The 20,967-nt window shown below is 38.4% G+C and overlaps 1 protein-coding gene across 1 annotated transcript in view; it reads right to left on the reverse strand.

The window, feature by feature from the left end:
- The window catches only part of LOC101166581 (calsyntenin-2), a 141,477-nt gene that overhangs the window by 49,702 nt on the left and 70,808 nt on the right, over nucleotides 1-20,967 (reverse strand). The window contains exon 2 of the mRNA XM_011486645.4: nucleotides 18,032-18,154. Within this exon, the coding sequence (XP_011484947.2) occupies nucleotides 18,032-18,154 (123 nt within the window). The remainder of the gene's footprint in view (nucleotides 1-18,031; nucleotides 18,155-20,967) is intronic.

Genomic DNA, 20,967 nt, shown 5'->3' on the forward strand with positions numbered 1-20,967 from the left:
CCTTTAATTCATGGATGTGCCAACCATTTAATGATCACGGAAGAGGAATTAATCCTTGCGGTTTATGCCCAGCTGAAATTTTTGGTCACCAATTCTTGAACTAGGAAAGAAAAAGCCTGGAGTAAAATTTGCAAGATTTGCAGGGCTTTAACATTTTGCACCACGCGTAATGGCGGACATGGGCTAGTAAACAGTAGATAAAAGAAGAAGAAGCCCCTCCTTGCTTGTCTAATGTGAACACCATATACTAAAAGCGCATTCAAAACCCACTTTTAGCGCGTACTTGAATGGGCGTCACATGTGTGTGTGTTTGTAGCATCAGAGCTGAAAACTGCTGTAAATATCTTTTACATGTAGAAAGTACTTTTTAGTATTTTCTAGTATTTCTTTTGGGTCTCATTTTATTCAAACATTAATGTAAGTTTTCTGGCATCAGCTATCATTTGTTCTTTTTTGCTTGGAATAATAAAAAACAAACAAACAGATGAGCTAATCAAGCCATTGCATAGAGTTTCATTCTCTATAGGCCCAAAACCAACTAAACACATTTGTTTGTATTTCCAGCCTTTGTGATTTAAAATGGTTGGTTAAGTATTGCAGTAAAATCATACTGATTTTGATGATTTTCTTACTGATTTTGTTAGTTATCAAGTTTATTACAGTCGGATGCCGTCCAACAAATATTGAAGAATTATCTGAGTAATGATTAGTTGAAAAGACTATTCCTGAACTGCTTTTCAGGAGCTGTTTAGGTGAAAAAAGGACACTCTCTGCTGGATGTAATTTGATTTTATCTTTGGTGTGCCTTTAAAAAGTTTGGGGAAAAACAGTAAAAAGAGAGCAGAGGAAAGTTAGGCTGAAGGTCAGCTGTCTTTTCTCCAGATAATACAGTTGTTACCTGTAACAAAGCACTTTACATTCACAAGTCATTCCACGAAAATGGCACAATTTGTGTTCCTGTCTTTCTTCTAGCTGTATTTATTATTATTGCTCTTCAAGCTATATATTTAAACAGCTTAATGAATAGACTGAAATTCAAATTTTAATGCTTTAAAAAAACAAGAACCTATGTGTTTTCATTAAAAAATAATACTGTTTTTTTCATTATACATTTTTAATTTCATCAAAGTATTTAAAGATTGGCAAAATAAAATGGATACAATAACTTGGGGAATTGAAAAAAAAAAGGTTGGATTTCGTTTGGTGGATGACAGCTTTAACCTTAAATTTTGCTGTTTCTGATAACTATTGTTGGTGATGATAATGTCAGTAGCATGGCGCTCACTACACCTGCAGCAAGGAGCTCACGTCTGGCACAGAGTTTGAAAACCTGAAGTCTTTCTACAGCTTTAAACTTTGCATCAGCCTGTAGTACAAAGCAGGATTTTAGGGCTTAACAAGATTTAGTTGAGAGTTTGCAGGGACATGAAGGTGTTTTAGCTTCTCAGCAGGATAGGTTACCATAGTAACTCAACAAGCATGCTCTACAATACAGAGGTACTGACTAAAAAGCACGTTTGAAAACCTTGACCCACAGTGTATCAATTATTACGAAAAAAATGCTTCTGTTACAGCAAAAACTGACTACAGGTAAAACTTTGCTATAATAAATAACATATTTTTGTTTACAAATGAATGAAGAATAAACTTTGAGGCTTATGAACAAATTGGAATGGTATTGTGTTGAAGACTGAGAGAGCTGAGTGAGACAGTGAAGCTCACAATTTAACGTTGCGTACAAATCAGATCATGAATACAAACACGGCGATGGGCTGCCTTATAGGAAGGTAGGGGTAACATTTTTTAGCTGAATATAAGTGTGTTTCGGACTTCCGTGTTCAAGACTCTTGCGTTCCCATTTAGCTATGCAAGTTTTTACGACCGTTTTCAAGCTTTGCATACTAATCGCTTGGCCACTAAACACGCATCGCAAGTTAAACGAGGTCGAACTTTGACCAAAAGCGGACTCCGATTTGGTAATGACCTATGGATGGTGTCCTTTTTAATTTACGGAAGTGCCAACCATTTGAAAATTGATCATTGACTCTTATGGAGAAGAAATTAATGAATTCAGTTTGTGCTGGAATTATATGACACTAAGTATTTCATAAATCTGAACAGAGCTGTGAAAGAAAAACCCTGCAGGAAGATTTGCACCACTTTGACATTTTGCACCAAGCCTCTTCCAACTGTAGGTGGCAGACATGCGCTAGGAAGCAGTAAAAAAAAAGAAGAAGACGCCTCTCCCTGCTCACCCGTCTGAACACCAAACACAGAAAGCCTGTTCAAAAAGAACCCGCATTTAGCACGTTTTTGAAATCACGTCACATTCCTGGTGTGAAGGTAGCATTAAAAATAAAAGACCCGCAAAGACTGGGCCTTTTTGCGGATTGTTGCTCCTAGAAGAGCATCAAATTATAAATTGATGGAAATTATTTTCTTATTTGCAGACTTGTACTTTTGGCTTGTTGAATGTTCACAAAAAATCCATGTACGGAAATAATTCCTTTGAATGTCATAGGGTGTTGTTGATTTGTTTATGATAAAACCTCTACATGCCCAGACTCACAACTGCAGCTTAAAAACTTCCACTCCATTCGGTTCTATTCCAGAACTGTCCTCTGAAAGGCTGCTGCAGGAAAAACAAAATACGTCATTTCCTTGACGCATCGGTATTAAATAGGGGGTACAGTGTGGGATTTTATGGAAAAAGGTCACATATGTCAGCTGCTGCCAACATGCAGGAGAAAAACTGTAAATCATTTGTCTATTTTAAACTCTACTGGGGAAGTGCGGCTCTATTCGTTTCACCTCAGAGTGGTAGAATAATACTCCACATGGCTGGAAAGTACGTGCACACACACATATATATTCAAAGCCCAAAATCAGGCTCTTATTTCACTCAGAATGACAGAAGCCTCGCATAACACAATAAAAGAATGGATAGGTTTCATTTTCACAGACAGCGTGAATTCATTCTGCCCCAGGCTTCAGTTGTACGCAATGCAATTAGCGTTAATTGCTGGCTCCGAAGCTGTCATATTGGAAGTCATCAGAGGAACTTTGCTGTCCTTTATCCATCAGCATCAGTTAACCGCACAATGCCAAGATGCATTTTGGAGGTTTAAATGCTCTAAAGTAGAGAATCGGTATGAGTTGGTTTATTAATCAAGTCAGACAAAGGGGAGAGTCATTTGTGCAGCAACTTTTACAGAGGACACCTGCAACATATAAATATTTAAGATTTCATTGTTAATAGGCTTCAGCTGAGTTCTTTTAATAGGGTCTTTACCCCAAATTCTTTCTTCATTACAAATATGTAATTGAAAAAGTAAATGAGGCAGGAGGTTGTTTATCAAGTTAATCAAAAAAAATGCAAATGTGACTGTGGGTCTGGCTGTGCGCTCTAACATCAAACAAAACCCGCTTTTTAATATAATTACACTGACGTTTAAAGTTTGGTAAACATGACGAAAAAGTAAGAACGAACAACGATCACAGAAACTCAGACGACAACAAAAAAGGTACCATTAAAAGTGAGTCACAGACCACCCTGGTATATGAGCGCGTTAATGCCGTTATAAATAGTACTGCTAACCTCTAGAGTATATCGGTGCATGTCTGCTCATCATCCTCACCTTCTCCTCTCCTTCCTCATCGCAGCAGATTTCACAGGAGTAAGCAATTATTCAACTCTTAGCGACAGCCCTCGAAAGCTCCTCTCAACCCTGGCCTCTTTTACTCCTGACACATCTCACACACTCTTGCAGCTGCCCTCTGTCCTCCACACCTCGCCCTCTCCTCATCAGAGCCGTTCTCAGATGGAGACACTTTACCTGATCAATGATCCAACCTCAAATTTTACAGTTTGCCTCTGCCTTGTGCTTTGGTTATCTGTAATTTAATAATTTACTTCTCTTCAACAGAACCAGCCTCCAGATTTGGTGACCTATCACAATGTTTATCTCCCTTTTTGACACCATCTGCTATGAATGTCACAGCAGCTCTTTCTTTGACCTCTGCAAAGACGACCTGCTGGGTTTGCAGCCGACAACATTATGTCCCTCACACGTATGCGTGTTTAACGCCTGTCTATTCACTGTAGGGGATTCATGAAAGCGGAAACAAAAACAGAGGAAAAACTGCCCAATTTCCTCCACCATAAAACCCGATAATAGACCTGAATCATAAATAACAGCCGTGACAAAAAAGTTACAGAGCAACAACTGGAAGACTGGAACTCTGGATCAGAAACGATCGAAAAGATGTATTGTTTCTTTAATTAAACTCCAATCCCTTTTGTTTTAATCATATGCCTAAATAAAATCTTATGACCGAGTTTTAACTTCCCGGGATCACATCGCATTTGGATTTTGCTCCAGGGAAGGAACAACCGCAGAGTGACAGCCCGTCAGCTGTGAACCATAGTCCGTGAGTCAGGCGCGGCTCACGGCAGAAGTTAGCGCTCAGAGCCACTCCTGCCACATATCTGCTCATTTTATAAACAAAACTTACACTACTGAGAACTACACAATGAACCCACCATGACAAAAGGCGCTCCAACACTCAATTTATAGCATAAAATTACATTGAAGCTTTGGTGAGCCGGCTCGCGGGTCACAGCTCAAGCCACCACAAGTAGGTCGGAGCTGTTTGCAGCACATGCTGTCTCTCTATTCAGGAGTGACTTTGAGTTTGTTTTCATCATATTGTCAGTTTGGCCACCCTTTTGTTCTTTGTTCTTTTAGATCCTACCCAACACACACACAGTATTTACATCTGTCTTTTATGGTAGTCAAATATACAGTAGGTTCACTTATTAAAGTTCCACTACAATCATCTTTTGATCTATTTTCAAAGCGTTCCGAGTGGTCTTTTAATTATGAGTATGCTGATTTTAGCCCAAAAAATCTGTGTCGTTTTCAGGGACATAGTTTCTTCAGCGCAGCAGTAATTCATCAGAAACTGTGCTGTGGGGTGGACTGTTGCCGCGGAGCAAGCCTCTGACTTCCTATCAGCCCTTTGTTTATGCCTCCTCCCACTAGCTTACAGCCCCTCACACTCCTAACGTTACAACATTGCAACAAAAATGCAGACCAATTTTGAAGCTACAGTTTTGAGCCAGATGCCAGCTTTGATGAGAAAAAAAACGCACATGAGAAAAAAACCCGCACATGGATCTATTTGTCTGCAATTAGATCCATCAGAATGGAGCGGAGCTGGAAGCTTGTGCCCGCAAACCGTACCATCTACGTTGGCTACACAAGCTTTTCTAATCAGCATTTGTTCATTTGCTCCTGAATTGCAGTTTTAAGCTTAATTTTCAGAAAATGCCAAAAGAACATGTTAAAAACACCAAAAACATGATTTTGTGTGGAGTAGATCTGTCAATTTTTAGTTTTTGTCAAAATTCCTGACATAAGAAGATCTTGAGAATCTTTCCAAAAATTAACAAGACATACGAGTTACACTTACCTAGATATAAATGATAAAAGCAACATGCTTCAGTTTTTAGTCCCAAACCCTAATGCTAATACTAAATAGTAAATGTTGACCTGTTTCATAAAAAGGGACATATCTTAAAATATTTCGTTATCTTAGCAGGTACCATTTCTTCCTCCCATTTCTAATTTTTTCCACCCATCTTGTGTTTTTATATTTATTTTACTTCCACTAAGTGCAGTTTCAAAAGATATGAGTCTTGGTCACATTATCTGTATAAATCGTAGTACAAGTTACAGTAAATACAGACATCAATTAAATCTGACAAGTGGAAACTGCAAAACATGGGAGGCATTTTGCATACTGATGCACTCTTATTATTATTATTATTTAAGTAAACCATCAGTCAACCAAGGCGGCAGGTAGTTGGGCTTTGGGGTGAGATTTGGTGTCACATTCATCAGGAAAGAAAATTCAAAGAAAACAAGGAGGTAATGAACGGTGCACATTTCCTGCGCTGCAGAGGTTAAGACAAACTCATCTGTCATCTTTCATTGATCTTTGCCTGCTTGTTAAGTTAGTTATAAAAGGCGGCAGGCAACAGCTCAACAAGACACCTCTGGTGTGTTTAATCTTTTAATCAATCCTCACCAAAAGTAAATTTTAAAATGTCTGGTAGTCTTTACAGAAAATATCTTTATTCTTTTAAGCAATGGCAATAGAGAAACAATAGTTTAATCATGCACAAAAGTGTCTTATCTGCTCATCCACTAAGTCAGTGTTTTTCAACCAGTGTGCCACGGCACACTAGTGTGCCGTGGGAGATGGTCAAGTGTGCCGTGGAAAATTGCCCTCATTAACTGATCTAAAAACATTAACCATCTCCAGGAAATCAGCTCTTTGTTCATCCAAACAGGTCCTGATAAAACACTGAGTAGTTAGGAATATAAACGATCATAAAATACTTTTTTCGTTGTGTTTATTTGATTCTATTAAAGACATTTTGATAAGAATGACGGTAACGCGAAATAGCTGCAGCTATAACTGCGTAAGGAAAAGTCCCGCAGCTTTTACTGTCTCCACGACTCCACCAATCATTCTTGAAGGCTTAATCACATGTCATCAGTCTGACCAATCAGAAGTGGTTAAAGTCTCCACTTCCTTGTTCCAATTTAGCTCATAACTCAGTCAGTTCCGACAAAAACACCAGCTAAAGCTCGTCTTTAGCGGTGTAACTTTCCACAGAATCCGGTATCAGACCGTGGAACAAGTGAACAAAACCATGAAGCTCAGAGACGCGAGTCTTTCTGCCGTTTTCTCGCAGTTTTCACACTACATCTCCCATGATGCATTGGCTTAAAGGGACAGCGTCTTGAAAACACAACGAACATACAGTTTGTATGTAACTTAACTTTTATTACATCTTTTAGAAAAACATCTGCAACTTCCTGCTTTTTCTGCCACAATTATCACAAAAATGCACGTCAGATTGCCGGGGGGGGGGGGGGGGGGGGCTGTAGATCAAAACAGACTATGAGTTTCTGCTTTTTTTTTTTTTTTTTTTTTGGGATGCTGGTGTGCCGCGGGATTTTTGTCAAGGTTAAAGTGTGCCGTGGCTCAAAAAAGGTTGAAAAACACTGCACTAAGTTATCCTAATAATTAGGCAGTGACATGCAAAGAAGACATCGTGCAGCCATAAATTAATGCATGTCGTGGTCATAATCACATAAAAATTTGCTGAACATTAGAATGAAATGTTGACCAAAACTGAAGAAAACCCTAACCCGTTTCCACATGGTAGCAAAATGAAACAGAAACTCTGGTTCTTGAACCTCTGATAAGCAGGAGAGAGAGAAAAAATAAACAAACCAAATAAAACAAGAACAGCTCATTATCTCTATCAATTAAATGTGTGAATATTGTTACTAATAAAAAAATATTTCCAACATGAAGCCTAGTGTGTGACCGCTCAGTATTTAAGGATCTTTTTTTTTTTTTATTGCCCTTTTCCAAGCAGTCCTCATGCTCCTCATTTTCATAAAAAGACGTGGTGCGGAGAATTCGCATTGATGATGTGGTCAAATGCCACCTCTGACTGTAGCCTCACTAATTAAATACAGTCTGAAGGGATTTTCCATCTATCATCGCTACTTAATCCTCATGGGTCGGGCTTTATTGTGAGCTGATGAAAAGATGACCTCAAAGTGACAGCGCCCCTTTGTGATAGTCAAATGACAGTGAAAAGGTCAGTGAAAGGTCTGAGAAGGGCAGGAAGAGGTTGATATGAGATTGTCTTCAGTCATCTGCGTGGTGGGAGGAACAAAAACATAGAAGGTTCATTCTGGCAGAAGCAAAACCAGACTTTAAGAGACAAAAGTTTATTAAAGAGTATATTAGAAAAAACATTTCTTTAAAACAATAATTGAGACGCAGTGTATCACAGTGTAGCAGTACTATTATGCATTCACAGCAAATGTTATTTTAAGGAACACTTAAGGATCGATTACTACGTGCACTGCAAAAACTCAAAATTGCAAGTATTTTTGTCTAGTTTCTAGTTTAAATGTTTTAATAGTCTTGATATACAACAAAACTAACATTCTAGTCATTTTCATTAAGATGCAACGACTTGCTTTAAGGCAATAAATCTTGAGTCATTTGATCTACAAAACCTGTTAATCAAAGCAATTTTTTTTTTAATATAAGACATTTTATTTGTGCGTGGTTTCAAGAAACAGACTTTCTTGATTTAGGTGAACTGGAAAGTTTTTATTGACGCCTAAAATAATAGAAATGTATTTAGCATCAGAAGTTTACTTTTAAACAGAGATTTACGATATTATTTTTTGGAAAAATGTATCTTTTAATGTGTAATTCTAGACTTACTTTAAGATGATTTAGAAAAAAGGATAGTTGGGGTGATGTAGCAATTAATATAAAATATATTTGGGGGAAGAGTGTATATTACACTAACCTTAAAGCTGTACAACCACTTTTACGGAAAACCCTTTAAGACAAAAGTCTGGATTATGCCTAAATATGAGTTTTTATGGCTAATTTCAGGATTTTATTTTGACTTTAAAGGGCATAACATCACAACCTGTTTAAAGGAATCTTGCCGAGACAAATTCAACTAGTTTCATTGGCAGATTTTTTTCACTTATAACACAGGAAAAACATTCTGTCTTCTATATTTTTAACTTTTTTAAAGAAGGGTATTTTTGTAGTGTGAGAAACTAAAGCACCCAAATATTTCTATTGTAGGTTTTCATTTTCTCAGGTTGTCATGCTAAAATCCTTTTTTTTAGCCGTTAGTCAACTACCATTTAAAATAACAGCCGCTTTGTGGGGATGCAGAGAAAGACTTTTTTCCAATACAAGGAGAACGAATCAGAATGTTAAAATTGAAGAAATCAATTCATAGAAGTGTTCTATTACATTGCACAGCGTGGCAGGAAGATTGAGTCATTTGGAACAAGTGAAAAAGCAGGAGAGAGGCTGTTAGTGTCTGTTTTCTAGAACTCTGACTTGGTACTGTTCAGCACTTGACTGATGGCCCACTCTGCCCTCATCCATTACGCTGCCGCTCCACTGAAATTGCCCTTCAAACGTTCTGACACTTCTGGAGAAGGGGAACACTCCTCCTTTTGTCCGTGGAGCTGAAGGAGGGCGCCTTGGCAGGTGAAGATGCACAAAAACCTTATTTCACCTGCACAGCTGTCAGATACTAGGGGACCACTTTAGAGTTGATCTATTCGGATGAAGACTTAAAGCCAAAGAAATACAAGGAATTGGGATAATTTTAGTGGGAAGAGAAAACGGTGATCCATGAGACAACTCTCATTCTCAGAGGTCTCTGTATTACAGTTTTTAATTTTTGTATTTGAACAAATATAATTAGAATAAAATCAACGTTTCTGTTTATTTATTCAAAACGTTTGTGTGCTTTACTTTTTGTGGCCACATTATCCTTGTTGACACACTTAGTTATGTATGTCCTTTTTCTTCTTTTAACTATTATCTGTAGAAAGGTAAAGAAGTCACAAATTACAATCAATTTAACTATTTAAGAGAGCATTCAGATGGGTAATATATGAGTTTGTCTGAGGTGCTGTGAAGCAAAACCCCCTGTGGTGTCAAATTTACAGGATGAAATTCACTGAAAGGCTCCCAGTAATTCCAAAGACAAGTGGTAAGACATTTTGAATATATATAAATAAAAATATAAATAAAGTATAATTTGAAAGAAAAAAATAAATTAAGCAAGATCAACCTTCTCCTAAATTTGGTGCAAACCAAGAAGTACCTACTATTGCAGGTAGTCAGAAGGAGAATATTCTCCTTTGAATCACATGTTAAAGTCCTGTACCAACAATGTTTTTATCTATTTTTGAAGTGTTCCTATTGGCCTTTTAATTATGATTATGCTGTTTTAAGCCTAAATGAAAAACTCTATGTTGTGTTCTAAATGGTAAAATGGTAAATGGTGTATACTTATATAGCACTTTTCTACCTTCTTTCGTAGGCCCAAGGCGCTTTACAGTCACAGACCCTTTCACCCAGTCGCACACACATTCACACACTGGCGCCGGCTCCGCTGCCGAACGCTGGCGCCAACCTCGCACCAGAAGCAAGGTGGGGTTCAGTGTCTTGTCCAAGGACACTTGGACACATGGGTGTGCAAGGCGGGAATCGAACCTGTAATCTTACGATCATGGGTCGACCCTACCGCTGCACCACGGCCGCACCACGGCTGCCCCCAAGACAAAGTTTCTGCAGAGCAGCAGTAGTTGATTAGAATTTTTGAGTTGTGGGCAGGACTGTTGGTGTGGAAGTAAGCCTATGCTAATTTCCCATAATTCATTTGTTCACACTCTCTTCCGCCAGCTTACAGCCCCTCACAACCACAACCTAACATTACTATTTATATATGTTCTCCATCGTGAGAAAAATGACACAAGAACATCTTAAAAACATGATATTCATTGAAGTGGGTCTTTGAATTGTCACATTTTTTGCCTAAAATAAACCTTTCAAAACTTTTTGGATTTTTATTGCTGTATTATTTTTTTATGAAAACTCTAAAGGGCATACCCTTTGCACAAATTTGCATTTTGGAGGCATGTTTTTGATTGACAGGCAGGATGTTCAATAGATTGGCCCAATAGAGCTATGCACTTTACCTTGAGAATTTATGCGAGCAATACATTTTATGCCAATGGCAAAGACTTTGGCAGCAAACCAGTCATTTTAAACGGTCATTGTTTTGATAAAATGATGTTATTTTTTTCTAATTTAAATTAGAAAGCTGGAAAGGAAGCATGTATGACATTTTGAAGAGAACATACATTTTCACAAGTGATTTGATTAAACTCTTTATACTCGTGGCTAAAGTGACAGGCTGTGCTTGTAAAGCAACCACGAAGAATGATTCTTTACAACTTCCAATGATTAAGAGCAAAAGACCAAAAGAAAAACTGGAAGCAGTGGAAGCATTTCCAGTTTGGAGAGGAGTTCTAAGTCCGGAACAGCAAGAGGCAAAATTTATTAGGATTAGCTGCAGTCAGTTTACTGATTTCTTGATCCTTCTCTTCAATAGTAGATGAAAACAAGGGGAATAATTTTTACCCTTTGGACAGGAAGGACAGATAATTTGAGAAAAGCGTTGAAGGAACTGTGTGGAACACATGGTACTGCTTACCTTCACAGAGAAATCACGTTCATTTTGTCTTTATTGTACACAGTTAGACTTTTTTTTTTTTGTTTTTGGTCAGAGGTAAGGATGAAGGTGTAGTTTATATTGACATATTTTAACCGCTGGCCTGCAGTCTTCTTAAGAATTTTCAGAGGTTTGTGATGGGGGGTGGCCTCCTGGTCAAACCTGTGTGTGACCACACCCCCTGCATCTGGCTGTGGTCCTCACAGAAAAGCATCCCATGTGGGAAGCAGCGTATTTGACCCCTTATTTCAGTTTACGATGTTGTTCTAGTATTTCTTGAAGTCCGAGGCTTCTTTGATGCAATGTTTGAACTTCTCTGTTTCTATTCCCACTACTTTTCTATTCTTCTAGTTTGTGAATTGACAACTGACAATTTGAATAAGAAAATAATTTGAAACATTTTTATATGCAATAAATGCTCCGCATTCTTCTTTAAAAAAAATCAATTAGAAAGGAGACTTCACAGTGCTGGTCAGTTTTTCCTCATAGTCCTAGTTCTCTTTAGGTTCTGTTAGTTTTCTATAGAGTCAACCAGTCAAACTACTCTGAAATCCACAGGGTTAACTGATTACCCTTGCATTGTCTTTAGAAGGTTTGGACAGTTTCACTTCTTTCACCCCTGCAGTTTGTCTGAGCTGGACGTATCACCAACCCATCAATATAGGGGTTTCCATCCAAAGTAAAGGTAACCATTGGCTGCAGAAAGGAGTGCAAAGAAGACCTGTTTAGCTTTTGGGACCCTAAGGGCATCCATTAAGTAGAAGTAGGTCAGGAGAAACTCATTTTGCTGCAGCTCAGGAACAAGAACTATGGTGTAGAGAAAATTTTGTGAGGCTATGGAGCAAGAGTTTCCATCATTTTTGAGGAAATTTTGACAAATGATCAGATGCCTCAAAAAAGAGGTTAAGCTGCTTTTTCTTTTTTAGCTTTTTGGGTTTTTTTGGATCTTTTTGTTCATTTGTTTACCTTATATATTTATCAAAATGTATATTTCGATATACACTTGAAGTAAAAGAGACAAAGATTGTGTTTGTGCATAGAGGGGGTTAATGAGGGGAGGATATACATGCTATTTCACAGTTAGGATGAAGTAATCTACTTGTGACTGAAAGATGAAGAGAATATCTTGAGGATCTTCTTAAGTACACTTCACTGAGGCGTGTTCTGTACTGGAAACAGATATTGGGATCTAAGGCTGCGTTCACAGCAGGCTCAGAAACACGCAGTCGAGCAAGTACTTCCAATGAAAAGTTTATATAAACGCGCACCTATGCCTTTATCTCAAAACTCTCGCATCTAGGCATCGCTATGCAAGTTTTTAAGTTAATTTTCAGGGTCGGTGTTCAAACATGCGGCAATTGAACGTGCGCTGAAAGTTAAATCAGTTGAAGTTTGACCAATCCTTTTTTAAAACATGGAAGTACAAAGTGGTTAAAAAATGATCATGAAGGAGAATTTAATAGTTGGGGTTTGTGCCCGGCTGGAATTATATGATGCCAAGTCTTCCCTATATCGGAATGGAACTGTGAAAGGAAAATCCTTGATCAAGATTTGCAAGTAAATGACAACAGAGATTTGAAAGAGTTTTGAAGTTACAGCAGCGGACAGGTTTTATGAAAGTATAGTAGCTTGAGCCACCATTGACATAGTACACAAGTTGAAAAGGCAGATTATCCTTTTTTATGCTCACATGAACACGGCAAATCGAGTGGGGAAGATATGCAAATTGGAGTGTAATTGGCCTGTCAGAGTGCTGGAGTCCGGACAAACCTCTGCCAGAGATGCAGAAGGAAGAAATGGGAGCCAAAGAACGCGGAGTTACTGGATTAGATTCAGGGGCCTTTCACTGCTTGTTTCATCAGATCATTTTAGGAACTTTACTTTTTTTCTTAAAGGGCAGGTTCTTTGAGCTGTTAAGAAAAGAGAGGAAGCTTTACCCTCCATCCAAATCTGTCTTTATGTACCAAAACCAAAGATACTCTTCAATGATATTTTTTAACAATTTTCCTAAATTAATCAATGGCAAAACAGTCGAATAGAGTGAAAGTGACAATTAACTCAGTTATGTTATCAATTCAAATGGAATAAATCTGTTGGAAATATTTTTTTATAAACACATTAAGCAATACGGTTGACACTAAAGTTATCACTCATATGAGAATGTGTACATAAAACTGCTCCAGGAGGACTGAGTGAAACTGAGGAAGAGCCACTGACAATCTAAACATACAGTGTTATGTGGATAATGGAACTCACTGGATGCTTCATAAAATCAATCATCCACCTAAGAGGTTGTTTGACGCTAAAAACAATTTAACAATGATGTGAGGACGGAGCTCCAGTCAGGCATTACTGGATGTGTAATTACTCAGAGCATCTTTTTCTTATTTGGATCCAATGAGCTCGCTTTAAAAATTGTTTTTTTTCACACCTTACGAAGATTAAATCTTTCCGTATTTGCTGGAGTTTTCCTGCAACAGTGTGAGTAAAAAAGGATAAACAAGTCATTTTAGTAGTTGAGCAAAGGCCTGTTCTGCTGTTGCTCTCACTGTTAAACTGCCTTGTTACATAAGCTGCTGATGTACTGAAACAAAACAAAGATGCGGCCAAGCTCAGCAGCATATTTGGAAAAATCATCTGACAGTAAAAAGACTGAAAGGGATTGGTAATGAAACCAAGTCTAATAATTAAAACAGACAGGTATGAAAATAAAGCAATGTTTTGATGAGGTAGAATCGCATATCATTTTCATTCTGGCTCCTTTTTTTAGAGAACTGTGTGGAAGTCATGTGTTTTTATTTGCTATATTCTGTCTTCTGACAGTTAAATTGTCCCTCAAAAGACAAAATATAACAATATAAAATTACTTTATATGAAGAGCCTATGGAAGATAGGACTACAAGGAACTGATGAAGATGGTTCATGTTCTGACTCTCAATCAAAACGCTACTAACTATGTAGCCACAAACACAAACTTAAGTCTGGTTCTCCCTATGCCGGTCCCCAGGCTGGATAATATACAAGGTTGTGTCAGGAAGCGGAATCCGACGTAAAAATCTCTGCCAAAACACCTGTGTGAATCAGTGAAAGCTGATTGGCGGTGGCGATCCCTGAAGGGATATGCTGAAAGGTGAACAACATCTAACTGGTTGTCCCAGTAGATCTGGGCAGAAATCCAGTCTGTCCAAAGGAGTCAGCACTCTGAAGATTAAACCGAAGCTTTAGATAGTGTTCTCCTCGCAGAGCAGAGAAAAAAAACGGTAATTTGACGGAACCATGGCTTTTAAATCCTCCTAATCCTTCAATGATCAATCACATAACCTCTCTTGTCTATCTCTTACAAACACAAACCAGTTAATACACACACCTTAACCATACAACATCTTCTCATTGTTTGCGGCTGTATGCGCTTCTCTCTTCATCTTCATTCTCTCACATCTCCATCATTGTGCTTTTCTTGTTTCACTTCCTCATTTGCCCCACAAGTATCTTTGTAACATGCCATTGTTGGAGCTTTGCTGGGTCCCAGAGTCTAATTATTTTCTCTGCTTTTTTCAGCCTGGTGTTGTTTAGTACGTTGCACTGATATTTGAGATTTGGGGAGGAGAAAAAAATTCTGAACTGACTGTGAAGATGATAATCAGAGTTAATTGGCGGGTGTGGGAGATCAAACATCAACTTTCAGTTTTGTGAAAACATGCCAATAATTGCCTTATCTGTTTTTATTCTGTTTACTTCCTACGTATCTTTCTGGATAGCAATACTATACAGTATTTTTATTTTCAGTGTAAAACCTTACATAGACATTTACAACTTTTCAGAAAGGACCCAATCAGAATTTAGGCCTTCTCACTGAAAGTGGACTTTGCTAATCATGAAGCAGTTTGACAGTAGCTACCAATCAAATTAAGTATCTAAAACACTTGGACCCAAGCAGTTAAAAAGTTAGACATAACTGATTGATAATTACTAACTCATACAGCAGAATTTGTATTTTAAAGTCTGGAGTGATGTCTGATGCAGATGAGCACCGTTATCAGATTTTGATATCACTCGTTCCACTTTAATTTGGAGGAGTCAGAATGAGAAAAAGGAGGCGATGTTCTCCAAGGGGGATAAAAGGTGTGAAATGATTGTAGCCGACTGTTCACGAAGCACAAATGCAAACACAGACACCCGCTTCCATTATAATGGGATTAATAAAACAGTTAAATTGGAGCAGTTGCCTATGATGACCTCCTCATTAAAACTGGTCCATTGTCTCCTCCATTTCTTTCCTGCGTTTTCTCTTCCAATTCTTCTGCTACTTTTATGTTTCTACCGAGTGTGAATTCTGCAGAGGAAACAATGCACAACACCGCGTTATTCTGGCGCAGTGATGAATGGGAAGAGACACAGACCTGTTCGCTGTGGTCTTGAGATAAAGAATAAGCAAATGAAACTGTCTTCTTGCCTTAAAGCACTGAGGGCTCCGATGCCTCCACTGTTCATGCTAATTTGATTGAGGACTCCTATCAGTGACTACAGTACTCCTCAAACCACACTCACACCTTTGTGAGAAGTAAAGAAACACACATTTATCTCCAGGATGTTGAATTGTGTTTGGTTTGAGCTGGGAATCTTCATCCAGGTTCTTCATCAAAGAAATGTTTTGGTACAGCCAGGGCGGGACGCAGACACAGATGAAAGAGCGGGAAGAGGACATACACAAGAGGTGAAGCAAAACGAAGGCGGCAGTGGAAAGGGCAAGGAAATGAATAAAAATGGCAATGACAGAGGAAAAGAATAAGAGGGGAAGAAATGGGCGAGTACTTAACAATCCTGCTCTGTGTTCCCACACTGCAATTAATGAGGAGCCAGGAGGAAAACCCACTCCTTTCTGCCGTAATACAAAACCAAGATTGATGAGAGTGTCTGTAGTGTAAGTGACGAGCTGTACGTGGGCTCACAGAGAGCGCCGTGTCAAGATAGAGAAGAAGGAAACGAATGGCTCAGTTGACAACAAAAGACAGTGGGGTTAAGGGAGAAAAACACAAACGAGGGCAAAGATAGAGATAAACTACGATAAAGTAGTTAGACTCTGACACGTTTGGAGTGTTTTTGCAAAACAATGAATAGCACTGCAGATAAATTGGGAGCTGTACTTTTATGGCCATTTTTTTCAAGTCTCCTTGGTAGCTATTGAGCAGGTTCCATTCATTAAAGGCCACATACGACGAAAAACATTCAAGGAGAGAAGTAGTGAGCATTTCTGTTGTTCCCTCTCAGGTAATATCTCACCATTACCGACCTTCTTAAGTCAACAAGCCAAGTGTTAATTATGGAACACCAAATATGTGTATGCACATTTTTCCCTTGGTCTACCTTCTTATCTTAGTGACTTTAAAAATGAATTGTGACACATTTATTAATTTAAGAAAGCCAAATCTGTGAGACTGCACATGTGGACAGGATCTGTGTCTATTTGGGTAAACTGTAAAGCTGTTTGAAGCCAGAGAAGATTAAGTTCAACTGAATTTAACTGGATTTACAGACCCACTGCGATGAAAATCGTGTTTTTGGTGTTTTTAACATGCTCTCGTAGCATTTTTCTCATGATGGAGGATGCATATGAAGGAGGTTAAGCTTAAAATTACGTTTATATGTATTTCTTTATTCAAATCATTGTGAATCAGGAGCAAAAAATGCCATTTGAAAAAGGTGTGATGTAGAAGGTACTACGGTGAGCCACAAGCTCCCTGCTCCACTCCATCACGATGCATCTATGTGTAGAAGACTAGATCTATGTATGTCATTGTTTTCCTGGCATCTGGCTCCAAACTGTACGGCTTGATAGTGCCATTTTTGCTCTGCATTTTTGTTGCACCAGTAATGTTAGGTTAGGGTTGTGAGAGGCTGTAAGCTGCCGGGAGAGCATGGAAAACAAAGGAATGTTGGGAAGTAGACGCAGGCTTACTATGCGCCAATGAACTCCTGCTGCTCTGCAGAAGCTATGTCCTAGGAAATTACACAGGTTGTTTGATTTTTGCTAAAAATAACATAATTATAATTAAAAGATCAATAGGAATGCTTTAAAAATAGCTCAAAAGATGATTAGAGTGCGGTTTTAAAGCCTTTTCAGATTCTGTTACCATATTCTTTACACCACAACACATACTGTTCGAAAAAAAGTTAAAAATAGGATCAAAGACACGAGAAAAGAACTGAGGGAGAAAAATAGCTGACGTTTCAGTTCTCCATGGTTGTCAGCACTTTGATTAATAAGAGTCATTTTGCCATAATGAGCAGTTAAGCCCAGGCTGCCAAAAGTCTCTCCGTTTGACTTTGTGTTTCTGAGTACTTTGTCCAATCATAAAGGCTGATTTCATCTCTCTTCTTCCATAACCGTCAGCGGGATCTGTTTCTCCTTCCAGCACTCATTAAATAACAAAATCAAAAACCGAATCTGTCATCTAGAGATAAGGTTTTTAATGATCTGGGCCCGTCAGAATTAGAAATCACATCTCAACGCCCCAATACCCAGTTTATTAATAATGAATAATAATTTGGGTATAACTTAAGTCAAAACATTCTCTTCAGGCTAGTAAAAGGCTTTGAATACTTTACGGCAACACAATATGGAGAGAAAACAAAACAATAAAAAACAGATTTTTTTTTAAAATGCTTTTGGGAGAAAATGTGAGCGCAAAGAAGTGCTATATCATCTGTTCTTGTCTTGCGAAGCTCCAATTGTGCTCAAGCTTTGTTGAGGTCGTAAGATGAAGTGGGAGTAGAGTCTGTGTGCTACATGTGTATGTGCTGCAGTTCACTGCAGACCCCATTCACTTTAGATGCAGTAGGATGGGTCAGGGTGAATTTGCATTTCCTTACCAGCAAAGGGGAGAGGAGAATCTTTGTCTAGAGCTACCAGAGGAGGGTCCAGCAGCACCGTGTCCATGTTCTCTGTGATCACTCCGTGGTAAGAAGTCTCTATCCATGGCTTGTGCTTGTTAACTGTGAATGTAAAAGAGAGAAAGAAACACTCTGGCTGTAGTTTCAATTCGATTTGCAGAGATTCAACCATGCCAAGGTAATCTAGGAACCTAAAACAAGAAAACAAGAAAAGTAATCTTCCTCTTCTGTGTTCTATCTTTGCAGTTGACAGCATGAATAACAGGCTAAAAGCTACAATTGTCTAAATTAAAAAAACAAACAAATCATCTGATAAATTACTGCCACAAAACTTCTGTGACATAAAGGTCCTGAATCAATCAAAATATCAATTTTTTGCTATGCATTCTGGACATTTTGGACTTAATCTCTACTTCTACAGTTTTTTTCCCCTCATGATGCCCAGTCCTGCAAGGTTCCACAGTAGTGGATTATTCAGAGCTTTACACAGATCCCTGTCACTCTGAGTAATTGTTGTCACTGTATATTAAACTTCCCTCCCCTTCCTTGCAACTGGACCTCCCAAATAGGAGCTTGTTCTAGCAACAAAGGAATATGGCTGTTATGTGTAAAGTTGCACACACACACACACACACACACACACAAACACACACACACGAGGAATATTGCTGGTCTTCACTTTGACTCTCTGGGGAGTGGGCTGTCACCCTGACCTTTCAAACTGCTGAGGAAAAGCATTTTGTCTCATGCCAATGAGCAGATGACACGTCCAGCTGGTAGTGATTTAAAATGCATCAAAACATTCCTAAAGCCCTCTCCAAGCTTTTTCTTCTAATTCCTGCAGTTTTGTCCTACTATCCCATTTTCTTCCCCACTAGATGCCAAACTTTCTTAAGAGCAGGGTCACAGTTTGCTTGAAAAGAGATCAAAATGAAGGAGGGATAAAATTATAACCCATTTTGACTTGCTACTACACATCCAGTCAACGTTCAAGTGCTAGCTTTCTTTTTTAAATATAAGATTTTTTTTTATAAATACTGAAGGTTTAACCACTCAGACGTGTTCTATTTAATGTTCTGTGTTCTTAATGTACCTTTTCCAGAAACCAAGAGCTTTAAAATCCAAGGTTCCAGATTGTTAATGCACATTTTTCATTTTATCATCTAACTTTCTGAACATTTTCACCACATTTTTATTACAATGGTGTTTTGTTTTTTAATTTGATTTTTGATATGAAGCACTCCAATTTCCCTGAAAGATCTCAGCGGGTCTATTTAGTGGCAATTTCATTGTCCTGAAAACGAACCTGGCCATTCTATTATCGGGAGGAAAAGAGAAGAGCAAAAGCATAATGCTAATGGTGTCATCCTATGCTCATCCAGCAGAGGAAAAGGACTGCAGCACACAGCATGCATCTGCTCTGCTTGGAATGAAAGGAGGAGAGTGCATGTTTGCCTTCACATATCAAAGACACAACATAGATAATGTCATAGATGAGGTACAAACTCAAACTCATTGAAAATGTAAATATTTTTAATGTGTAACATCGACCCTAACAGTTCTATTTAAGTCAGTTTACATTAAACTGAGCCACTATTGAGACCGAGCTTCCACTTTCTGTTCCCAAATTTAAATCCAGCTCTTAACTACTCAGTGTTGCTGTATTTCAAATGACCAATATAGGGTAGTGGCAAAAGGGGGCAATTTCCCATTAATTCCCATGTGTCAAGTAAAATTGTATGCCAACAATGAACTCTGATACAGTCTGGTGTCAACAACTTTCTGATGTTGATTCCTTTCTTTTCTATTCATTGTAATTTTTTAAATTTCCCACTCCAATCTTATTTTGATTTTTTTTTCAAAGCATGCACAGTGGTCTTTTTTATGCATTTTTGGCAGGAAAAAAAACTGTTGTTTTCTAGGACAGTGTTTTTCAACCAGTGTGCGAGATGGTCAAGTGTGCCGTGGAAAATTGCCCTCATTAACTGATCTAAAAGCATTTCCCATCTCCAGGAAATCAGCTCTTTGTTCATCCAAACAGGTCCTGATAAAACACTGAGTAGTTAGGAATATAAACGATCATAAAATACTTTTTTCTTTGTGTTTATTTGATTCTATTAAAGACATTATGATAAGAATGACGACAACGCGAAATAGCTGCAGCTATAACTGTGTAAGGAAAAGTCCCGCAGCTTTTACTGTCTCCACGACTCCACCAATCATTCTTGAAGGCTTAATCACATGTCATCAGTCTGACCAATCAGAAGTGTTTAAAGTATTCACTTCCTTGTTCCAATTTAGCTCATAACTCAGTCAGTTCCGACAAAAACACCAGCTAAAGCTCGTCTTTAGCGGTGTAGCTTTCCACAGAATCCGGTATCAGGCCGTGGAACAAGTGAACAAAACCATGAAGCTCAGAGACGCGAGTCTTTCTGCCGTTTTCTCGCAGTTTTCACACTACATCTCCCATGATGCATTGGCTTAAAGGGACAGCGTCTTGAAAACACAACTAACATACAGTTTGTATGTAACTTAACTTTTATTACATCTTTTAGAAAAACATCTGCAACTTCCTGCTTTTTCTGCCACAGGGGGGGGGGGCTGTAGATCAAAACAGACTATGTCTCTGCTTTTTTTTTTTTTTTTTTTTGGGATGCTGGTGTGCCGCGGGATTTTTGTCAAGGTTAAAGTGTGCCGTGGCTCAAAAAAGGTTGAAAAACACTGTTCTAGGGTATAGTTTCTGCAGAGCGGCAGGAGTTGTGCGCCTTACATGTGGAGTAAGCCTGGACCCAATTCCCATCATTCATTTGTTTATACGCTCTCTCCCGCCAGCTTACAGCCATCTATCTAGCTGTGCAGTTCTGATCCAGATGTCAGCTCAGACGAGGGAAACAAAGACGAACATGGATCTGTTA

This window comes from Oryzias latipes, chromosome 17, assembly GCF_053564925.1.
Source record: "Oryzias latipes strain Hd-rR chromosome 17, Olatipes_Hd-rR_3.1".
NCBI classification, from domain to species: domain Eukaryota; kingdom Metazoa; phylum Chordata; class Actinopteri; order Beloniformes; family Adrianichthyidae; genus Oryzias; species Oryzias latipes.